Raw genomic sequence first — 25,113 nt, forward strand, 5'->3', positions numbered from 1 at the left:
GCGACAGTAGAAGCCACCAAATGATATACCAGACAAGCAAAACGACAGTAAAAGTAGACTCGATACCCATATGGCTTTGACAATTGCTTTATTATTCGAGTACTCAGTCTCTGGATATACTATGTATATTCCCGCTAGTTGAAATGGCTATTCAATGAGAAATGAATCCACATCTACTTGATGTGGCTGGTAAGTATTATTATTATTCTGCTAAGGAAAAGTCGCACCGTGTCCTTGAAGAACTATTGTGCCCCTTTTACTGGTTATAGTGTACCTATTGATCATAGTATCTCAAGCAGGCCTGTAACCGTTAGGAACTTTAGTATGTTCCCTACTTCCAGATGTTTTAGCTTTACATCTGGTATTAAGTGTTCTCCCAGATGTCTCGACCTACATTGCACAAGTGCCGGACACTGTCCCAGGACGTGTATAGAGGTTTCGTCCTCCTCCTCACAAAACCTGCAGGCAGTATCCGTAGATATCCCTAGCTTCCCTAGGTGATAGTTCAGTCGGCAATGACCGGTGAGAATTTCCACTATGATTCGGAGGTTGTTTTTGGTGAGGTTTAAGCAATCCTTTGTACGCATGGGTTCGTATCCCCCAATAAGCACCCTGGACTGCTCCATCCCTGGTAGGCCCGCCCAATATAGTTCCCTCAACCGTTTCTCTTCATTTCTTAGATTCATAGCCATGAAACTGTTTCCGATTCCACAGAAGGGTTCTGGCCCGTGTAAAGGTGTCCCTGCTCCCTTCTTGGCTAGTTCGTCCGCTGCCTCGTTGCCTTCCAACCCAGCATGGCCTGGAACCCAAAGTATCCACACCTTGTTGGACGAGCCGAGTCTATTCAGTCTCTCAAGGCATTCCATACCAGTTTAGAGTTCACCTGGTTGGACCTAACGCCTTGATCGCCGCTTGGCTATCGGTGAGAATAGACATGTTCTGCCCCCCTGTAGTTCGTTTGCAGATTAAAGGAGGCACATTTGTCTATGGCGTACATTTCCGCCTGGAATATGCTAGTGTACCTACCCATTGGCTCAAAATACATTTTCCTTGGACCAATGACACCGGCACCCGCTCCCTTCTGCTGTAAGGGATTCGTCAGCGTACCAATTAATCAGCTGCTGGTTTAAGCCGTGTGTCGCAGCCACGCTCTCCCAGTTTGACTTGTTACTCCAACGTGTTTCAAACTTCTTATCGAAGTGAAACCTCGTTGTCATGTTATCCCTCGGTATCAGTAATTCGGGACACCGGGATCGTACCTCTTGCATTTACCTCAGCATCACGGATCACTTTCTCGAGGGCCAGGTTAACGAGGACGCAGGAATGGTCATGAGAGTAATGCTACTGCTTTTATCTGGCCTCGCACATTGGTCAGGGTGAGCCTAGGCAGTCTTATCGATTTCGTCGGGATATCGAATTCTCTCATGGCCGTGTACAGTTTTACCCTGTCTATGCTATCATAGGCGGTTTTAAAGTCGATGAATAGATGGTGCAACTGTTGTCCATATTCTAACAGTTTTTCCACCGCTTGCCGCAGAGAGAAAATCTGATCTGTTGCTGATTTGCCTGGAATGAAGCTTCTTTGGTATGGGCCAATGATGTTCAGTGCATATGGGGCCATCCGGTCTAGCAAGATAGAGGAGAGTATCTTATGGTACTCAGCAACGTCAGGCATTGATTCGTTGCTCCATACCTTGAGTACAAGTTGATGAACCACTTGGTGTAATTGGTCGCTTCTATATTTAACCAATTCGGCTGTAATTCCATCGACTCCTGGCGACTTATGATTTTTTAGCCGATGAATTGCACAGACTGTTTGTTCTATAATTGGTGGTGGCAGTATTCGTCAGTCGTCTTCAGTTGGCGAGACCTCCAACTCACCGATGTTCTGGCTGTTCAGTAGCTCATCAATGTACTCAACCCACCGCTCCAATATGCCCATTCTGTCGGAAATCAGATTTCCTCCTTTGTCTCGGCAGGATGATCATCGAGGTGTGTAAGGCTTCATCCTGCTGACTTGTTGGTAAAACTTCCGCGCCTGGTGCGGCTGCTCCCTGCACTTTTCGAGTTCACAGACTTGTTGGTTCTCCCAGACTTCCTTTTTCCGTCTATGAAGTCGCTTCCCCGCTCGACGGAGTTCGTGATAAGTCTCTGCGTGTGCCCGCGATCTTTGAGAATGCAACATTACTCGGTATGCGGGATTCTTCCGTTCCGTTGCTAGCTTACATTCATCGCCAAATCAGCCGTTCCGACTCTTTTGGCGGCTGGGGCCCAGTATGTTTGTGGCCGTATCAATAATAACGTTCTTCAGGTGGTTGTGAAGATCATTTGTTGATGCTTCATCTCCAGAATCTCTGTTCACTGCGATTATTGCGACATTCATTTCCCTCTTATAGGTGTCGCGGAGGGCTGTGTTGTGGATGGCTTCAGTCTTAACTCTCACCTGATTGACCGAGGGGATTGTAGGTGGTGTTGTAATTCGCACTCGGAATACCATGCCAATGAGATAGTGATCCGAGTCTATATTGGCCCCCTACATATTCTGACATTCATCAAGGCTGAGAGGTGGCGGCTTTCGATCAACACGTGGTCAATTTGATTGAAAGTGGTCCCGTCTGGAGAGGCCCACGTATATTTGGGGACCGCTACCTCCATCAACCATTTCGTGTGCTAATTGAATGATCCGCAGTCCATTATTATTTGGTTTTTTATGTAAGCTATGCGAGCCAACGTATCGCCTGAATTCGGGCTCCTTCCCTACTTGGTTGTTCAAATCCCCAAGTATGATTTTTATATCATATCTAGGACAGGCTTCGAGGGTTCGTTCTACTGCCGCGTAGAAGGTATCCTTCTCCGACTCTACAGTCTCCTCTGTACGGGCGTGAACGTTAATGAGGCTTATATTTCTAAACTTGCCTCGCAAGCACAGAGTGCATAGCCGTTCGTTTATCAAAGACGATAACAGCAGGTTTCATTTTTTCATTTCATTTCATTTTCATTTTTCATGGTTTACGGGATGACCACTATAATATATGGTTTAGCGACTCTTCTCCAGGAAACTGGTCCCTGTCCAACGCATCTCCTGTAGCGCTGTTATATCAGCCCTATATAGGGACAGGGTATCGTCTAGCTGCTCAGCAGCTTCATCTCTTTGCAGGGAGCGCACGTTCCATGAGAAAATGCGCAAATCATTATTCCTTTGCCGTTGCCGGGTTCTTCGTGGTGTTAACCGTCCAGTTCGAGGCTCCTGTTGTGGCTTCGTAACTTCGCTTTTCTGTGTAGGGCTGTCAGCACTTATCCAGGGGCCTTACGCCAGTTCGGTCTCGAGGTGTTTGGTGTTTCGTGCGACAAGGAGTTGCAAAGATATATACGGGAAAAGCGCGGGAAGATTTGAAGAACTTCTATAAGAGCATTAAGGAAGTGTCGAATTGAGTTCTACGTCATTGTTTAGTGCTTTCGCTCAGGCGGCCTGGATGAAGCAGCGACTAGGTGAGGGAAGTATAAGTCCAGGCGGATTTTATTCAGTCAATTCAGTCAATCTAACACTGCATCGGGCTAAACCGTGGTTCAAGTACACTTTGTTTAAAATGGTAAATTTTGAAAATAGTTCCAAATCATAGTCAAGTATAAAGTTTCAGCAGAGCTGAGAATTCCCGAGCTGGGTATAGATTAACACATAAATCATGAAACACGAAAATTATGAAGTAAAAGTGAATTAACGTTAAAATTTTCTAAGAACTGTATGAATTTTTTTCTTTCTTTTTGATTTATAAAAAGAAAATAAGCAGCGTTTCGAAATTTTTGAAATTTTTGGGGAACATTTATGATAACAAAATTACGTGATCACCAGAGCTATGAGTGAGGATTTTATTTTGATATTCCTCTTTATTCTGATATTTCTTTTATTTTAAAGGCTTTGTGTAAAACAAAACCTTATTAAAATCGATTCACTGTCTGTCTCTCTGTCACACGCACTTATCGAAAATGGCTAAACTGATCCGAATGAAATTTGGTGGACAGATGGGAACTATGAAATGTCACGCATACGAGGATGACATAAATTTAGGAGGAATTTGAAGGGGGCTCCCCATACATGTAATGGGAGGATATAAAGGATATAAAGAAAGGCACCAAATAGTAGTTACGGAATCTGGTATCATTTCAGACGTGAATTGTAAAGTACGTGAGTAAGAAGCCAAAAAGTACGCTCTTAAAGTGAGACAGGGCTCATTTTCGAAAACTACTCAACCGAAAAATTGGAAATAAATCAGGAAGCTTAGATGTAATCTAAACGTCAAAATATATCCCATTCCGATATCTACTTAAATAAACAGAGTAATAGTCAATAGCTTTTTAAAAGGTAGAGGGCAATTGAATTTTTAGTTATAGGCACAGGGAACTGTCATATACTCATCATTCCTCACATAGGGAAACACAAAACCTTTTATACATGAAGCGTCTAGCTTCCGGTTTCCCGACTTGTTTTCTTTTTGAAGTGGTTCTTCCTATTCTTTCTATTTTAATTTTGTTTATTTATTTTATTTCATCTATTTTCTTTTTATTCCGTTTCTTTAGATGTTGACTTTGGAAATATTTCTCCCTTATATTATATTTTCTGCGTGATTGTACTTTTCACATTTTCTCACGCATTCTCCTCCTCCTCAATCGCGCAAAATTCTAACGAAATATGGATATCCTCCAGAATCATGGCCGGGGGGTATCGAGGAAGGAAGGCAACGTCAGAGACATGCCTCAAAAACCATTTGAGGCAGAAGGAGCAGGGATCGAAACTGTGATCCGTCGTGGACCTCCCCTCCTCCATCGTAGCACTCGGGTCCGGCGATTTACTGATCCACGCGCGCGGTCGAGTTGTCGTTTTTTCTATTTTTTACTTGTCAGGATTTAAGTCGCATTTTGATTTAAATCGTTAGGCCGTCTTTGGTAGATTTAGGGATAGCTCTCCCCTCTAGGTTGTTGTCAGCCACCCAGGCCATTTCACCATCGCAATGCCATGATTTTTATAACGTTTGATTTAAATGTGGTGTGAAAAAACAACTTCTCTTCAGAAAACTTGGCAATTGGGATCGTCAGCAAAATGAGGAAAACGAGCTAAAATTTTGATTGTGATAAAAACAGTAGAACGACGGTGGTATCATTAACTGTCGTTCCCATCGAAGCAAGGAGCTACGTGATATTTCGCGACCCATGGAAAGTGTTGCATAAAAGCCAGTTGGTGCACCGCATCACAGTCTATGTTCATGTATTAACACAAACCAAAAATAAAATAAAAGAAACAAATTATTCAATTTTCCATGATAATTCTATCAAAAAGCTTGCATCAACCTAACGCACTTCCCGCAATCCACATTTAATTTCGCTTCATGAAAATTGAACCAGATTGGAATGAACAACCTTTTACGGCATTAATTGAAGAATCGAATCAAGCTTCAATAAAACATTCATTGAATCCCTCGCCGGAGCAGTCCCAGCCAAAATAAATTGAAGAATGCCCCCGTGCCCGACCCGCCGATACGCTCCACAACGAATCAACATTATTTTTAGGACATCCAAAAACTTGATGACAAATTGACCAATGGTCGACATGCTGATGTACGCAACACAGAAAATCCGCTTCGTGTTATTGTCGTTCACAATTAGCCAACATGTCAACGAAATGATTAAATTTCGAAATTTCGACTGGCTCTTTACAATTTTATGAGTACTTTGCAGCTAAAAATCGAGCGATTTAGAAAGGAAGGAAACTCACTGAGATTGGCCAAAATGGCGACAAATGAAGCTGTGCCACGTTCGCCGGTATATCGCAATTTTTCAGGAAAAAGGTAACGAGACAGCAGAGCGAAAAATTGAAACCATCGAAAGTTTGAGAGGAACTCTAAATCAACGAGCTGACAGGAAGAACCACACGGTGGCACAGTATTGACGACGATAATAGTGGTGAAATCGATTTTTTTCCTCGCTTGCAATGATTAATTTTATGTGGTGCTGACGCTCAGAATTGATGTAAAAATATTTAGAGCGAATGATAAAATGGTGGATAAACTAAAGCTGTCACCCGCTTAGTGAAATGTTTTAACAATAGCCTGTGCATGCCATGTTGTATGGATTTGTTTATTCGTGAAATGAATGAATAGCAAGGGAGATTCCAGCGCTGGAATGCTGGGCGTTATTGACGGAAATAAATTTCCGGTTCACTACACTAGTGAATCTGGAGATATGCATTGTTAGCGGAAATGTGACTAGGTTATTGCGGATTAACGCTTTTGCAGAAGAGTGGCTTTCATTAAAATGGATGCATTAATTTCTAAGCTTAATCACTTTGCAAAGTTGTGGTGAATCGGAATATGTTTATACGTGGAAATTTCAACAAAAGCTGGGACCACAGTGGTTACTATACTCTGGCAACATGGAGTAAAGATAGCCAGGAGGGAGTTATTCTGCACTAAATGCAGGGATATCCGATATTCTAAATGTATCATAGTTGGATATTATTAACAACACAATTTGGCTATTACGAAGTTATCATTGAATTCCATTAATCCTATTATAATATAAGCGGTATTATTGGAGCCAATTTTCTAAGAAATCTGCCTGAAATTGATAATGAAATTGTTAATAGTATGCATACTCTGAAAGTCTACCTGAAAGTCATATCTTAACATGGACCGCAGGCTAAGTACGGGAACTAGAATAATTAAACAAGCTAAAAATCGGAAGTTCGACACTTCTGATGAAAGGTTTTGTTTATTTCTTATGTATTTATATTTAAGGACGGAACTACCCCATTTGTACGAAGCCCGAAATGTATATTTATGTTTAGCATGTTATACTACCCACTTTAGTGTGATATTCGTATTTAATAATTTTAATATGAACCTCCGAACACGACATTTTGCAATAGAATCATCCAAAACACAAAAATAAAAATGCATTTATTAAGGGGGTCCGTTTTTTATTGCCTTTTTTAAAATATTACAAGCTAAATTTTTGGTGCCGCCTTGCACTCTTTTTTGGGAATTTTGTTGTTTTTTCACGGCTTCTTCAATGAATAAAAAAAACTACTGAACGAATGGCAATTATCCTAGTTTGCGGACCGTAGAAATATGTTTTGAATAAGTCTTGAAAATTTCAAAGAATTTCGTTTGATAGATTTTGGGATATGGTGGCAGCCGATTTTCAACATGCAGTTTCGAGAAAAACGCATTTAAAAAGTTGAATGCGATTTTTAGCCCTAGACCCTTAACTGACCTACCTACCTAGTCCATAAACCTTAGGTTTCTTGAAGAAATACATGTACAGCCTTGACTTCAATTCATACCCTTTAGCGAAGTCATTTGAACGTCATTCGGACCGATAAATAGGCGCTTTATTACGGCGATTGGCATAAATCTGGCATGTAACTTATCACGTGTTCAACACTATAATTTCCGCACGACTCCGAATACCAAAAAATCACTTTGCCCATATATTCTACACTACACTCGATTTTTGCCAAAAAAACGGATAATTTAAACAAATTTTAAATTTAAAAAAAAGTAAAAACAAAAAAGCGCCAGGGGATACCTGAAGAATTATGCGAAAAAGTACTGTGCAAAATTTCAAAAGGATTGGTATAGTAAATTTTAAGTTATGGGGTGCATAGGGGTTCCTGTTCACTCTTCAATAGATTATAGGGTATCCACACAGTCAAACTGTGCTTCAGTTTCGCTATCATCACACTTAACGCTGTGCAAGTAATAAGCTCGCAGCAGCTTTTAATAGTCTACCCCCTTAAAAAACGATCACCTTTCGAGCCCCGCACTCCCCGCCTTTCCAGCAAATGGCAACACTAAGACCGGCTTCGGAAAGGACTAATCTAGGTCTTTCATTTGACACCCAACATGACCATATTTTGTGAAGAACATTTCTGCACCCCCTTTTGCATGTCTGTATAAGAAAGAATACAAGAAAAGTCTATACAAGGCAAAGAGCAAGTGAAGGAGCATACAAATGAGTAATCCAAAATCATAGAGAACAAAGCCCTAATTCGGAACAATCACCCATTTCCCAGCTTGAAACAAAAATTGTTGCGCTGCCCGAGCTTTACAAGGACATGCACAACGTGCACTAAGCCATAAAGAGTATGGTAAGGGCTATCAGAGTTCTCTATAACAGATTGCAGGAGGACGAAAGAAATTCCAAGGAAAAACCGAAACCTTCTGTCCCAGCAGTATCACAGGCCACTCAAGAGACGCCTAACCGCACTGTTGTCGAATTGCGGCCGAATAAGAGAGTACGAGAAAAGGAGAGAGACCCCCTAGATGACAGCCCCCTAGGACAAAAAAAGGATATAGGCAGATCCGAAAAACGGAACTAAAAATTCAGGAGGGGGAAAATCAATCAATCACCGCCAAAATGCGAATGACGACTAATGTAGAGAATCGAAGAGGAACGAAAACACTGAATGAATCAAAGTTACCAACAAAAAGGCGAAAAAGACAGCAGAAGTGCAGATTCGCCCAGAAGCCATTACTATCTCTAGCAAGAGCAACCTGTCCTATGAGAAAACACACAAAAGGTGAAAGCTGATCCGGACCTAAGGGATCTGACAGCTCTTGTACTCAGGTTAAAAACTCACTTGGGCAAATTGCCCAAAAAGATGAGATCTACGTACACTGTAAGGATCTCCATTAAGTGACATCAAAAGGAGAAATTTACACTGTCTTGGAAGATCAATGAAAGTTAGAAGAAATTGCGAAGGAGTTTACTGTCAGTTTTGGAAAAACCTATTGCGATACTCAAACCGCCATAGCACGATTACCAGTGCAGACAGCGCAGAAGTTGTTGGCGGCCGAAAAAGTTTGGATTGCGAGGAAGTACAATGGGGACGGGATAACGGCCATATGGGATAAATTCCCGAAATTCAGAAAGTCTCTGACTGCAATGAAAAAATGAAATTTGTTCAAATAAATTTCAATCGTTGCAGGGTCGCTCAGGATTTATTTCAGCAGACCACCAACAAATCTGAGACGGAAATTGCCAACATAAATGAACCTTATACAAATTGTCACGGTGCGCGGATGAGTTACAGTTTTGACTGGTGGAACTAGCAACCAGCGGCTCTGTGTGGGTGAAAATAGGTGGTACATATGTTTACAGCTATTGCGTTCCACCAAGTTTAAACTGCCTGAATTCAAGGAAATGCTGGACAATCTTGTGTTCGACGAAAGAAGACGAAATCCAAAGGTGATTATCGGTGACTTCAACGCTCGGTCATTTGAGATAAGAGAAGTGAATGTGAAGGGGCGCAGCCTATTACGGGCTTTAATGCAGTTGGATATAACCCAGCCAACAAAGGTGATATAAACACTTTTCGGAAGAGAGGGTCTGCCTCAATCGTAGATTAGACCTTTGTCAGCCCTAAACTGGTACGTGGTATATCCCGGCGCGTCAATAATCAGAAGGAAATCATCTTTGAACTAAGAGAGAGGCACAAGGCAGAGAACCATCATGTCTGAAATTGGGAAAGATGTCAGCCTAGTCTGCAAAAACTTTGGATGAGCAAGTCTTCATAAAGATGTGGTTAGACCAACCTAGTCAAGCAGGCGCTTCTGCAAAAAAAGTTTTCCATCTGGTACAATGTCCGGATAACTCAGTCGTTGGAGCACAATGCGGTCGCGATTCAAATCTCACTGGTGGCAGTGGGATTTGTATCGTGATTTGATATCGGATTCCACTCGACTCGGCTGTCAACGAGTATCTGACTCAAATGACGGTAATTTCGGCAGCAAAGCTGACCACATTGCCTCCTACAGGGTACTGTAATCCTGTAGTGTACCGTTACGCTCTTGAATAGAGTGGTCTAACACACTTCAGGGCCCTGATTCAATTAGATTGTTGTGCCAACGATTATTATTGTCTGGCACAATACATCACCAAAGCATTTGTCACATCCTAGAAGATGCAAATTCGTTGGTAGAAGGCCCAACTACTAGTAGAATTGGTCAGCCTTTGATCAGCCTGCCACCGAGCCAGACGAACGGCTCAGAGGATGGTAGGTAAAATTGATTAGAGGCGAAAAGAGTATGCCTATAAAGAAGCCCGCAAAACCCTCAAACTCACCATCCAAAGGAGCAAGAGGGAAGCTTTAAAGAGCTCTGCTTGGAATCGGGCATAAACCCGTGGGGTAGCGTTTAAATAATCGTGATGGAACTGTTCAAAGATCGTTCATTTCTGCAGATCCCACGCCCTAAACTCTTCTTAAAAGGAGTTATTCCCCAGCAAGAAAAGGCCGCCGACAACTTCTAGGTACAACTGAATGTGACGACAATTCCAGCAATCACCAGAGAAGAGCTACTGGAAATTTACTGTAGAATATGCGACAGTAAAGCCCCAGGCCTGGACGGAGTGCCGAATAAGGTCCTTAAGCTTGCCGTGAAATCCAGACCGGACATGTTCGTCGAGTTGTACGAAGCGTCTATGTCTGAGGAAATATTTCTTGTAGCATGGAAGTGACGGAAGTTGGTATTATTGGCTAAGGCTGGTAAACCTCCTTCTGTACATTGTGGGGAAAATGCTGGTGCAGGTTATATACAGTAGATTTCTATCGGTTGTCGAGAGCCAAGGAGGTATTTCGGATCGAGAGTATGGGTTCGGTAGAGCCAGACCAACTACTGATGCCGTCAAATTGGTTATTGCCTTGGCCAAAGATGCAATTCATGGAAAGGCAGCACCAGCAAATATTGCTTGGGCGTAAGTAATGCGTTCAATTCGGCCATTTGCAATATAATACGGGAATATCTGGCATAAATTGGTATTCCCGCCTACCTCGGTGCTATTGTCGATAGCTATTTACCAGAACGGAGGCTTTGGTATGATACCGATGACAGATCCCAGGAATACACTCCGCCCACTGCTGTGGAACATCATGTATATCGACGTACTTAATCTTCCGGTCCCAGAGGAAACCACGGTGGTGGGGTCTGCCGATGGCATAGCACTGGTTGTGGTCGAAAAGCATCTCGAATGCACTGAGTTAAATTTATGCGAAGTAATCAGTGCTGTAAAGTTTTGGCTAGAAAGTTCTGGTCTGACACTCGCAGAGAAACAAACGAAAATCGAATTCAGGACTGTCTCAAATGTTGCAGCATTCATCATCTCGGGGAAAGGCTGGCACACAGGCTCATTGTATTGGAACTGCCGGTCGAAACTTTATGCATCGCCCCAATGCCAAACGGCAATGGAGTCTTAGAGGACCCAGAGCACGTTTTCTTCCACTGCCCAAGATTTCTAGAAGAAAATCACAATCTAGAGCAGACTCTAAGAGAGTTGCTGGCACCAGAAAATCTAGTACTGAAAATGCTAGCTCACGAGAAGAATTGAGATGCCATCAACTCCACGCTCGCATCAGTCCAGGGAAGGTCTGGGAAAGGCAGAGGAGACGAGGTGAAGTACACCATGTACAGAAGAAAGATGGGAAGGCTAGAGTGAATTGACTCCGCCTCGTGAAGTAAAACCTTATGCCTCCACGGGGCATAGGAGGAGTCAGGACTAGTTTTATAAAAATATCACACGCTGTCATGCCCTGGCGTGTCTTTTGACGATTTCCACCTCCTCACAAAAAGAAAAAATAAAAACACAAGAGGAACAGACAAAACCTTAAAAAATCGGAAACTCGGCGTGTCAGCTTTGGAATGTTTTGAAAATTTCGAATGTAAAAATATGATGGATGTAAACGATGTTCATCTATTTTAACATGATACTGATATTCTGTAATGTGTCAAGAATACAGTGATTTATGTGAAAGAAGCAACTTTACCCTAGTACATGCATATAACTTTGTTAATTATAACAGAATTGCCACCAAATTTTCTAGTATTGTGTTCTATATTAATGGCTTATATATATTTTCCTTCCTGATTCGCAAGTGTTCGTATGCTCTTCCACTTCACGAATTCCATTTGTTATATTCAATGCTCGTATATCACAATAAAGGAAATGTGAAAGTGCAAGTCAATTTCCCCCACATTAAAATAGCCTGCAAATATATTTTCCATCTTTATAGGGTCTGTCGACGAAGCTCCCAACGCTGGTTGGATGTTTGGGTGAAGCGTTCGTAAAGGTACATCGAATCAGAGGAACGACATTGAAAAGTTCTGAACAATTTATAAGCTTATATTGAATAAGCGATTTTGCAAAAAATCATTCTGGCAACTTTTGAGCTAGATTCAGTATCTATGTACCACGGCGTCACTGCTTGAGTTTATCTCAGACGCTAAACCCAAGATCCCAAAACTAAAGTTTCCTTGGGAAATTACCAACACAATTGCTGCCTTTGATAGAATTTTCGCTGATCGTTTGGCTACGGAAATTACTGCGACGGTGGTTCATAGCCTGGTCTACGTTGAGGCTGGCACGGTAATTCGTCCCCACAATTGACATCTTGGAGCGAATAACAAACTTATGCGCAGGAAAACTTTACTGACTCAACAAAACAGTCGAAAATTTATACAAAATCAACCCGAATGTCGTTCTTCTCCTGAGAATAGTGATGAAGGATTGGAGCAGGAAGCTATCGAGATCCCCACAAATATCAGTAAAGATACCAATCAGGTGTGGAACCTTCTGTCTTCTTCTTCTTCTTTGAATCCTTTATCCCTTTTCCTTTGCATGAAAGCAAGTATGTGCAATTGGCTTCGGAAAAATGTCGCATGATAACGATTGTTCGGGGGAAACATACTGACAGAAAGTTACAGTCTGCTGAGGGTAGTTCTTGCAAACAACAACATTCACAATCGTGCTGCGAATTGAGGGTCACTATCCCACGTCACCAAGGAAGAAGGGGGTACATGATTTAAAAACATTGCACTATAATCAAGAGCATTCTCTTCCCCTAGTCAATTATATAAGGCTACCGTTATAGCAGATAATAAATTGTCTCCATTGAACTTGAAAAGCATAGACATGGGAGCTCATGTCGAATGCTACAGAAAATCAACTTGCAGAAAGAGAAACCCATTAACGGAGGTCATATAAAGAATTTGTTGTTGCTAGGCATGGACATGGAAGCCTGCAACCAATGGGTGACTAACGGTGTACTATTCTATGAGACCGAAGCATTTTTAACTTCAATTCAGGATGCTTCGCTCCCAACAAAATATTATAAACGGTACATTCTTTGCGACTCCTCAATCACCAACTACACATAACATCTGCGTGACGGAAGTTGAAGTTGAGTCTGCAAGATTAGTGGCAAATTACCACCCTTATTATAAGTATACTTCACAGAGAATCTTGACAACTGGTCAGGTCAAACTACTGGGATCGCATTATTGCCACTGACCACAATGTTAATCACAATTGACCCAGATGAACGAGCATGCTTCATAATCGGGATAATGGACCAGAACACTGTTGAAAAACAACAAGAAAACAACATCCGGGACTATGCCGCTGAAGCAGACGGGATTAATAATAATAATCGTTGGCACAACAATCCATATTGGATCAGGGCCTTGAAGTGTGTTAGAGCACTTCATTCAAGACCGCAACGGTACAGAACACTGTAGGAGGCAATATGGTCAGCATTACGCTCGCCCGAAATTATTACCCTAATTTGACTCAGGTACTCATTCACAGCTGAGTCGACTGGTATCGGACGTCAGACGGGATTAGTCCAGCAAAATTTACGGCTGAAAACGCCCAATCTTAGGACCGAACTATACATGAAGATAAAAAAAGCGGTGATCCTTGCAACCCTGGAGGTTGCAAAGTGTCAACAGTATTTACAGGTGATTAACAGTGGAATTCGGTATTATAGCCCAGCTTTCGGTAAGACTTTCAAAGAAGCTAACACTCTTGCTAACCTGTTTTAGGCCACATAGTGCTATGCCGACCAATGGTTAGCCTCATTAGTGCTTCTGCGATGACAAAGGATAGTATATGTATTTGGAATTCTATATGAATTTGAGACATTAACATACTTTTCTCTTTTTACTCCATTTTCGTTGTCAATAAAGCAGTCGAGCTGCACTAAAAGGAACATAACCATCCAGAATAAATCGGGATTCTAACAAGGGGCAACGAGATGAGGAAACTGGTGTTCAACCAACTCGACCACCATACCGTCATCATTCTTTGTACACTTCACCTATAGATCTTCGCTGTTAGATGGCAGGTGTAGGCGAAAATTGAGAATTTTGAATCTTTCAAATATAACTAAAATAAAATATAAAAGACTTACCGTGACAAGTTCTTCCATCGTTAGGATCAAGTGTGAACCCTGCATAGCACGAGCATTGTACTCTTGGTTCAACCTCATTTTCCAATTTCACCATACGACATTCATGATCACATCCGCCTCTATCCGGACCACATGAGCCACCCTGAGAACCTGTCACTTCTAAATGAGTGCGAGTTTCTTCAATTTCTGAAATACGTTCTGCATCCCCATCTTCTTCCTCTCCACCATTTTCAGCTTCTTCTCCTTCTTGTTCCTCTTGACGACGACGTTCTTCTTCTAGACGACGTTGCTCTCCTGCCCTGGCTTCTTCTTCAGCATGACCGGCTGCCTCTTCGGCACGGCGTGCTTCCTCCTCAGCAAGGCGAGCTTCTTCCTCAGCACGACGAGCTTCTTCTTCAGCATGACGAGCTTCTTCTTCATTGCGTCGAGCTTCCTCTTCAGCACGTCGGGCTTCCTCTTCAGCAAGATGAGCTGCCTCTTCGGCACGATGAGCTTCTTGCTCAGCACGACGAGCTTCTTCTTCGGTTTCCTCCTCAACTCCTTCTTCATCATCACCACCTTCTTCAGTTTCACGACCTTCCTCAGTTTCACCATCCTCTTCAGTTTCGGCACCTTCTTCAGCACGACGAGCTGTTTCCTCAGCATAGCGAGCAGTTTCCTCTGCTCGACGAGATTCCTCTTCAATTCTTCGAGATTCCTCGGCAGCTCGTTGCTCTTCTGCTAATCGAGCAGCTTCAGCAACTCGTGCTTCTTCAGCCCGACGTTCTTCTTCCTGCCGCTGTGCCTCAATTATTCGTTGCTTTTCTACGGCAAGACGTTGCTCTTCAGCGAGTCGTTCTTCTTCAGCACGGCGCGTCTCCTCTACCCTTTGTTGCTCCTCAGCAGCACGCCTTTCTTCTTCAGCGCGATGTACTTCCTCAGCTCTCCGTTGATCATCCTCTACACGACGTTCCTCTTCGGCTCGACGTTCTTCCTCAGCACGTCGTTCTTCTTCAGCTAAGCGCTCCTCTTGGGCACGTCTCTCATCTTCAGCTCGCCGCATTTCATCGAACTCTTCACCTTCTTCTTCTTCACCATTGGCACCTTCGGCTTCGCCGTCCTCTCGATCCGTATAATCTGGAATAATTCAAGAATATCATTGTTTAGTCCAACAACCAGTTATTGAACTTTGCGAGTGTGAACATTTAAATTTCCTATCCAAAAGGAAAAGTAAATGAAGGGAAATAAAAATAATAGGGAATTCAATTTTTAGCACAAAAGTATCAGAGAAGATTTCGAGAGTTATCTGCTTATTTGTATGCTGAGTAGGTAGCTGTTGAATACACCCACCATAACCCCATCATGGGTGGGAACTTCACGGAAGTTATCAAAAAAAAAGATTATATGCGACTCGAAGGTTTAGAGGGAGTGGATTGGGTGTTGAATTTCCAGTACGAATAGTTTAGCATTAGAGAGTAAGCTTAAGAAATTGTCATTCCTCCTCCAGCAGAGATAACTTACGTTCTACCTAAACGACATATAATTTAGAACTCCGCAGATCCAGAAACAATTATTTACTTTCAAATCCTCTATGAATTTACAAAGCGCATTATCATTATAAAAATAAGCGCGCACCTGGAGACCAACAAGATTTTGCCGAGGAAGCAGGAAATTTGCCAAGTTAGATCAAGACATAAAGTTTCTCCAGAGTTACTGCTTCTACTTATCTATAAATCCTGGAAATCTAATATCATGGACCCAATGATCGTTAAAATTCCGATAAAGAGAAAAAGAGAGGAGTCTTACTTTTATCAATTAGAGTGGGGGGATGTATTCCAAAATGGTTGCCATAGTCATCCTAGTGTCCGGATAGCTACTTGGTTAGAGCACAAGGCGCGGTTCGAATCTCACTGGTGGCAGTGAGATTTGTATTGTGATTTGACGTCGGATACCAGTCGACTCAACTGTGAATGAGTACCTGAGTCAAATCAGGGTAATAATCTCGATCGAGCGCAGTGCTGACCACATTGCCTCCTACAGGTTATTCTGTAGTGTACCGTTACGGTCTTGAATGAAGCGCTCTAACACACTTCAAGGCCCTGATCCAATATGGATTGTTGCGCCAACGATTATTATTATAGTCATCCTAGAATGCATCACAGTACAGTCTTGTACACCATGGGGCTCTGCGAATTCATCAAGGAACGCCGGAATATTCATCAGAATATAACGGTCACGATAAGAGACATGAGAGTGGCATACGGCAAGGCCTAGGATAAAAGAGCAGTTAAGCCGTCGTCGGGCAAAACGAGGAAGAGGCTGCAAGAACAATAAAACGAATTAACAGAGCAGCAAACCCCCAGAAGAAAAAAGGCCTATTTTCCAAACAAGTGGAGCAGGCAAGGAAGACAGCTGAAGCTGTTGGAAAAACTCACGTAGCCTAAGGAAAGTGGATCTCACAGGGAGGATATGGAGGCCTAAAGAAAAATGCCCCTCATAAGGCCAGAGGTAATCATTATCCCCAAACTTTATGAATGGTCATACACTGAAATACTCAAAAGGGTGAAGGCGGCTTCAAAAAGGAAACCTTATGTTGAAGCTCAAGAAATCCAAGGATGAACCGCGGGCAAATTCTTGAGTCAAATTGGAAGCAACGTAAGGGCTAGCAGGCCGGACATCAAGGATCTGTGAGCATATAAATGAGATCACCACAAAGGAGGAGAATCGCAAGGGCTACAACTTCAATCAACGGTGAAAATGGTAAGAAAAACTTACGATGGAACACAACCCTTAAATTGTTGGCAGCAGGGAAAATAAAAATAGGCAGAGTTATGCATCGGCTTAGGAAGCAGGTGACACAGAGCCAGTATATTAAATTTCTCCACTCGGATTTCGGTCAAATTGCAAAGGCATGCACCAGTTCAAACGATGGATCCAAGCAATGCAGAGCAGAAGGTCATAGTAGCTGGGCCGATCCAAACTGCCACTGTGCAAAGAGGGTGCAAAGCGGGTGAAAAGAAGGTGTGGACTATCGGCACATTTAAGGCAGAAGCAACTGAAGAGTCCTTTAGGCAAGTTGTAGATGAAATTGGTACAAATCAACCTTAACCACTATAGGCGGCCGAAGATTTACTCTCGCAAATCATCCACAAAAAAAAATATCAATGTGGCCATAAATAGTGAGCTATACTAAAATCAAGGTGGCGGCATTTGGATCAATGATCAAATGGATAAAGCGGGTAATAAAACATCCGGAGGATACATTCATAAGAGCAAAAGTGAAAGAAGTCCACATAGCTGCCGTGCTGCACGTTATGCTACACTTGGCGAGTATGAGCAGATCCTCAGGGTTCAGGTACTGGACGTCAGGGATTTTAATGCGTGGGCTATTGAATGGGGCAGCCGGACAATGAGTATGAAAGGTGGTGTTCTGCTCTTTTGCTCGCTGCATTCGCAGAGCTCGACGTAGTACCCGCAGGGCGGCCTCATACACTTTCAGAAATAGGAGAGTGGGATCTACAGTATACCTTACATATGTGAGCGAAGCTTTAGCCAGAAGAATTACTTTGCAAGTCAGTGACGACTATACTCTTTATGATCATCAGAAAAATGAAAAAGAACCTTCGCAAAATGCCCGGGCGTATAGCAAAAGCATTTGAAAGAGATGAATCCCGACATATCCCTGGATGATATGGCCACCCAATGGATTGGATGATGGTGACCGAAGCATGTAATGCTACAGTACCCAGGAAGCGACTGTTTCCCAGAGGGCACCCCAAAAACTGCAGGAGCAACTAGAGGCTTTACCAGAAGATTGGAGGGAAGCGACCTCCGAGAAGAGACACGCAGGCAACTACGGGGCCACTTAAATAATTTCAAAAAGTTGTGCGACCATGAAGATACAAATCATTGCGGTGGAACCTACACAATGTTATTGGAAAGTCTGTAAAGATTACCTCAGGGTACATATCCACGCCTTCCAAGAGAAACTGTTGCCACTCCGTTATCAAAACAGTGAAAGGAGGAGCGGTGGAAGAGAAGCTTTGAAGCTGGCAGTAAAAGCTAGACTTAACATTTTCGCTAACACCGAGACGTATCTAAATAAAAAATATTCCTTGCTCAGTGCATCAAGCAAAAATTGGCGTTGCTTCCGAAACACAATAATCCACCTAGAGATCCAGCATCATGTAGAAAGTCTTTACAATAGACTATTACCCAGAGTCGAAAGCACCAACGACTTGTCCGAGCACCACTGTGGGGTTTGGTCTACTATACGAGGGATGCAATAGGCGCGCTAAGTTCCGGTAGCTGCTGTGTCTTGTTGGGATGGGAGCTCAAAAATATATTCAACTCCACAAATAAGAGTCGAATAAGCGGAGATTACTTCTAGCTGGAGTGGTGGTATCCATTCTTCTTTACTCCTCATCTGTATGGGCAGTGATTTTTGCAAGCTTTTTGAGAGAGAAGCAGATAATTCACCAGGTTACCACGTCAGATTACGTAGTACTGGTAGGGATGAATATGGTGCAAGTCGCCATCCTAAAGAAATGAGTATGCAATGACATACAAGACATATTAGCGGCACACAAATCGCATGAATGCGACAAGGCTAGAGTTGTATGATCTCTGGCAATGCAGATGGGAAAAGTCTACGACAAGTCACTAGACGCAGAGTCTTATTTCCAGGGTGTGGCTTGAACAGAAACACGGGCAGACTAACTAGCACATTACCCAGATGCATTACTTTGAGCTGGAACTTTTGCTGGATCCGGTGACATGGCTGGGAATCGAGAACCTGTAATATTTCACTACCCAAGTTTCACAATGGAGGGAACGAATCTGAACCAAGCGCTGGGAAGGAGAGCGATTCCGGATGTTGAAGCCATGGGAGAACTGGATTGCAATCGTGAGAAACGCAAACAGAAAAGAGCAGAAACAGGAGTGCCTGCCAACGTGAAATAATGTTGTTTCCAAAGGATTAAGGCTGAAGAGACCGTGGATGGCTTCATGATTTCTTTCAGATTTTTCGTTTGGGTATTTTCTGAAGATACATTCTTGATCTAGATCTACATTTTCATCATCCATTCACCTGCCTTTGAAACTAATTTTAAAACTTTGATCTGCATCACAAAGCACTAATGAGGATTTTTCGTTTTATCGCACAAATTACGCCCTTCTTTTGCACGTCAAGATCGAAGGGATAGATTTCCTTCGCTACCGAAAGAGCTATTGTTTATAATTCAAGAATTGGTGTAACTAAAATTACTTGTATATTTCTTCTTCTGCTTGCTCTACTCGGTAGCCTGATTGCTTTGTCCAGATTGAATTACATATCTATGTTACTTCAATCGACGGTAAGCTTTCCCCAGATGGAATTGAATGGTTCTCATACCACAATAGTCATTGCCATTTCGATCGGTTTTTCGGATTGTTTCGCATCGACCTACATGTTCTGAACAGTCATAGGTAAGCTGCTACCATCATCGCGAACAACGAGCAGGTTAGCCTAGCGGACAGAAATCTCTGGCGCTTGATGCTGCCGCACTGTAGATTAAATGAGCCTGAAGTTAAAGGGCTTTCCTCCTCCCTCCTCCGAGGGAGTCAATGGGGTGTTAGTGATATTTCTGGCTACGCTTCCCCAAGAAAAAAATGTTACACTTACAACACCAGAGAGATAATAGGTTCCGTTTAAACACTGAATCTCACATCCAAGTGCGGAAAAATTCCAAATGAAGAGAGCAATCCAAATTTACTCCTCATACTACACGAAGCAAGGATGAAATATATGGACAAGTGGCAAGAGCTCGCCCTATCCAACATACATACATTATGAAACTGTGGAGGATTGTGTGCTATCTGCAATTGCATTATTTCTTGTTTTTGAAGGCACTAGCCAGGTTCGGTCAACAATGAAATCCCCAACTCTATTCAAGTTATTGAGTCACTTTTTAATTTTTCGTCTCCGTCCCATTCATTGGTTCTGTCAATCATAGATATTTTGTTCGGCTTGGTATCTCGATATTTAGAGATTAAATACTTCTCAGCTGTTAAGGACACCCACAAGACCTGGTGGAACCAAAGAGCTAGATATGACTTGCAAACAAAAATTACAAAAAAAAATACTGAAGCATCAGTAACAGTATGTTGAGCAACAAACATGATTACCAGTTGCTAACAAAGCAGTGGATGTTTTTAACCAACGGCAAAGGGGCTGGCTATATCCTCTAACACGAGTCTACGGAATGGTTCTTAGTTTCAGTAAGCATTACTTAAAACGTGCAAAACTAAAGGGACCATAATCCAATGACTTAAATATTTAACACCTAATTTTGAATCCATGTCGGATGTCGATTCCCAACGCAATCATTCCATCTAATTGATATCTGAAATTCGATTATCGACTGACAAATCGAAGTGGCCCCGTTTCAAAATAAATCAAATGACAATCCAAACTAACGCCATGTCAAAACTTCCAAATGGGTTTATCCTGGATTTGGTTTGCCACTAAATTATTGATTGGAAATTTAGTATGGTATTTTCTGGATGAAGGTTCCACAAGTCACGAATTTAGTTAATGACTAGTTTTCGAGTACTAATGAAATCACCTGATAAATTAAATTCAGTGCTAATGTGTGAATATAGATACACATTTCGCTATTCAGTAACGTCACATCACGTTAACCTAACGTGGTATATGCCAAAATAGCCTGAAAAAGGCAGTAGTCAATGAACTAATCATTTTATCCAATTAAAGTTAGAGAGCAAATAATGAGTGATATTGGGATTAGTAGTAGCGGACTAGTAGATTAGTGAACTTGTCCTTTTCGAATGATCATCTTATAGTTCAGGCGCTAACGGCGAAGCTAGTGGGAAATAATCCCGGGCTAAGTTGTCGTTATGAAAATATAGCACCCAATCAACCATGACATCGCTGATGGACTCCTGTTCTGGTCTTATGTTGTTCGCTGGAAATATTTTTGTACTTTCCCCGCAATCGGCGTTTTGATAAATACGATATTAACAGATAATGAAAACGACCAGGGAGTAGACGTTTGATTTTCTTAATAAGACCTACGTGACTAACCAGCTGACGCTCTGTAACGTTTAAAAGTAAATAAAGTTGAAAAAAATAAAAACGGATTTTTATTTTAAACTAAGAGAAAAACCTATCCCCAAAGCTAGTGACCCCAGCAGAAGAAGGCCCCCTTGAGACGATTTGTGTTAGCGATTGTAACGTAATCCCGCCTGTCGACTTTATATTCGTGATCCACCCGGAGTTTCGCCGAAAAGCGGCTAATAAAATGCAACGGGAAAGCAATGCAGGAGAAATTGTCTAAGCTTTTATCAGCTAATCGGTTTTAAACACCCTAAAGTAGCCCAACCTCCAACGGACAAAGGTAATTCGAACAGAACGCGCTGAGTCAGCCAACCTGTTCGTTCCAACTCGAATCAATTACACTTTGTTGACTGCAATCGCAAAGGTCCACTGGATGCAATTTATGCCAAGATGAAGCAACTACACCTGATTTAGAAGTGACACTTAGAACTATACGACAGGTTTGGAATTCGCCGTATCCTAGATAAAATCTACAAAGGAAAAAACTAACAACCAAATAACAATTAAATGCATCATTATCCAGGCAACTTCATTCCTTTGTTTTATTTTATTTCCTATTATTATTTTGATATATTTATTTTTATATTTTTTAATTCCGCTACGGTCAGCGAGAGATTTTTTCAGCTTTTCTTTTGCCTTTTGCTCCCTCGGTCTCCGCCAAACCCATTTCCGCGTGGCTGCGGAAATTGTTGCATCAGCGGACGCAAATTCAATTGGGCCACAGCCGTTCTCCGCTCCGGTGTGTCGTCACTTTCCTTTTCTCTTCTTTTTTTCGCTATCCCCTGAAACAGTAGGAGTACGTCGCGTGAGGAGAAATCTGCGGAAGGCGAGATACCGCCGCTGGTGACAGTCGCAAAAGTGCCTTCTTTTAAGGGAGGGGACAACTGGAAGCGCAATTCGCACTGGTGAGCGTCATGGTCTCAGGACCGCTGGAGGTGTTGTCTACCATGGCCGAAAATGTGCACAAGGTGTACCGCACCCCACGGTCGCGGAAGTTTCCGAAGACACAGCTAGGAAAGTGGTCGGACTTAAGTCGATGGTCATAGCACTGACCGATGCGGTCACAAAGCTCACTGCGACCGTTGGTACATTGCGTCCGGGAGGTAGATCTCGATCGCAATCACGGTCGAGATTTGCTTCCCGACATGAGCGTTAGGGTAGGCGCTTTTTTTTTAAAAACAGCTCAACCCAGCTCAACACAACTGTAACACCTACGATCGTGAGCTACTCGCCGCGTACTTCGCCATAAAATACTTTCGTTTGTCCCTTGAGAGCAGGCCGTTCATCGCGTTCGCGGACCACAAACTCCTTACTTTCGCAATTAGACAAAAGCATGCAACTTCGGCACTTGAGCTTCATCAGCCAGTTTACTTCTGATATCCAAATCATGTATGGAAAAGACAATGTTATTGCAGACACTTTGTCTTGAATCTCCTAGGTCACATTTCCCGCCGCAGTCAATTATACGGCACTCGCCGAGGCACAAAAATACGAGGCAGAGCTTCAAAGCATGAAGACAAACTCCAAACACAAATTCAAGGGATTTCCTATTTTAGGCTCAAACTTCTATTTACTCTGCGAAACCTCAGATAAGGGACCCAGGCCTTTCATTCCTGCCGCAGAGAAGTATTTAAAGCGATATACGATCATACAGCATCAGGACGATGAACCGGTTAGTTACTGATAAATACTTTACATCGCGTGCCAGAAGTGCAAGGTGAACAAGCACATTCGAAAGGAAGTAAGCGTATTCTCTAAGTCTACCAAGGGCTTCTACAACATCCATCTCGACATCATCGGCGCTTTACGAGACTCGCACGGATTCAATTATTGCCTTACTATCATCGACAGGTTTACGCGGTGGCCTGAAGCAATACCTCTGTCTGACATTACAGCACAATCATGTGCCGAGGCCCGCTGTCGAGAGTGAATTGCGCACTTTGGTGTTCCAGCCGTTATAATCATGGAGCAGGGAATGCAATTAGGAAAGCTACAGCTTTAGGAAAGCTCCTGGGCTTCAAACGGCATAGGACTACTGCATACCATCCACAGTCATTCGGGTGGACGCTCCCCGGAAAAGGCTTCAATCATCATACGAGGGCGCTTTTAGAGTTCTGAAACGAGGCGAGCACTCGTTCAAGCTCGACGTCCGAGGCGGGCCCAAATGGCTGTCCTTGTTGAAACTGAAGGCTTTCGACGAGCCATGTCAAATTTACTCCTTCATCAAACGCCCGTCGAAACACTATTGTTGAATGTTCGCCAATTTGTATATTTGTTCGTCAGTCCAGGTTGGGAGTTACTGAAATTAAGCTTATTTTGAACTCCGATAATTACATGAGAGTGGTCTGACGTTAACATTTTGCGTACCCTCGCTACAGTTGTCGAGGAGCGTGCACTCATTCCAGAAAGCAATCATAGTGCATTTTCGATAGACAATGTTCTTTGCTGTGAGATCAGTCCCTATCCGAGGCGCTGGTGACGTTTCGGTACCAACAAAAATTTCTAAATTTGCAGGTTGCTGACCCATAAATTTCTACCCCTTTTAGCCCCCTCTTACGACAAGCAGGGAAGAAGATTCTTTAACCCCAAATCACAGGGTGCATCCATTACAATAAATTACATAATCATTGTCGTCTTGACTAGCCAAGATGGAGCTCGCCAGTCAACTCAATACTGGAATCGATATAAAGAGAATTTTCAAATTCCGAAGAAGAGCTAAATAACCATTATTGAGACGCTTTGACGAAATGTGAAGGTCACCCAAGGTAACCTCAAACTAAATAATCTACTTTTGCAGAAATGAAGGTAGTTGAAAACTGTGAAGAGAGTGCAGATCTTCTTTTGCAGTACATTCGTGAATAGTACTTGGTCCAGAAACTTTTATTTGGAATGCGAAATTGTATCAACCGAACCAATTAAACGGGCTTTTAACTCTTTTAATAATTACGACTCTGCGAGCTCAGAAATATCTTTCCCACCTCGATAATAAATGGAATGTATGTTTAGGGTATACATAATAGGTATACTGTATGCGCATACTTGTTTATCAACAAACTAAACAAACCCACTGGTTACTTTTGGGGACAATTTGATCAGCATTATACTCAAGCACAATTAATACCCTGATCTCTATCCCTTGATAGTCATTCACAACTCAATCAAGTCGTATTCAGTATCTAGTGAAACATACCAGCCTTTCTTTCACCGATGCTATAGTTTGCACGGGCAGGTCAGTCATGGGGTAACTCAAGGATCTTTTTGGAAATCCCGATTATAAAATCGACCTAAACTCTGGGAAAAATGCGAGCAGAGGTAGAGCAACATTTTTGTTAGCATTTGACAAGACAGGTACGTAAATCCTAATAAGCTTTTTATCGAAAGACCCCTTTAATTATCACCTGAAGAAAATCATAGTGATGGGCTAAACCATTTGTAATCAAACCAAATAAAGCAAGAAATGACCCTTCCACGTTGAGAATTGTGTAGGCTGACTACTCTACATGGAAAACCATACGTTATGAAGGTACGGAAGGAACGTCCAACTGCATTGATTTTGCAAGGACGGAACCCGTAACAAAAACGGATAAACAATTTGCGCATTTTTTCATGAAAACTGTGCTCTATGTACAAAATGAGAGCTGTCAAGGAGCTAATCGATACACTGTCCCAATATAAGGCTGACGCTTCAGCGTCACAAGGATGCGCTGGACAGGAACTGCTTTCCAGGATTAGATCCACTACTTCATACAGTATATCTGGTAAACTAAGTGATCGGGGG

General features: G+C 42.5%; 1 protein-coding gene across 3 annotated transcripts in view; it reads right to left on the reverse strand.

Annotated features, from left to right (window-relative positions):
- The window catches only part of LOC119647812 (fibrillin-3), a 369,488-nt gene that overhangs the window by 138,508 nt on the left and 205,867 nt on the right, over window positions 1–25,113 (reverse strand). For all 3 annotated transcript variants that reach the window (XM_038049031.1, XM_038049033.1, XM_038049032.1), the window contains exon 6: window positions 14,240–15,355. In XM_038049031.1, the coding sequence (XP_037904959.1) occupies window positions 14,240–15,355 (1,116 nt within the window). The remainder of the gene's footprint in view (window positions 1–14,239; window positions 15,356–25,113) is intronic.

The sequence above is a fragment of the Hermetia illucens genome, chromosome 2 (assembly GCF_905115235.1).
Source record: "Hermetia illucens chromosome 2, iHerIll2.2.curated.20191125, whole genome shotgun sequence".
Taxonomy (NCBI): domain Eukaryota; kingdom Metazoa; phylum Arthropoda; class Insecta; order Diptera; family Stratiomyidae; genus Hermetia; species Hermetia illucens.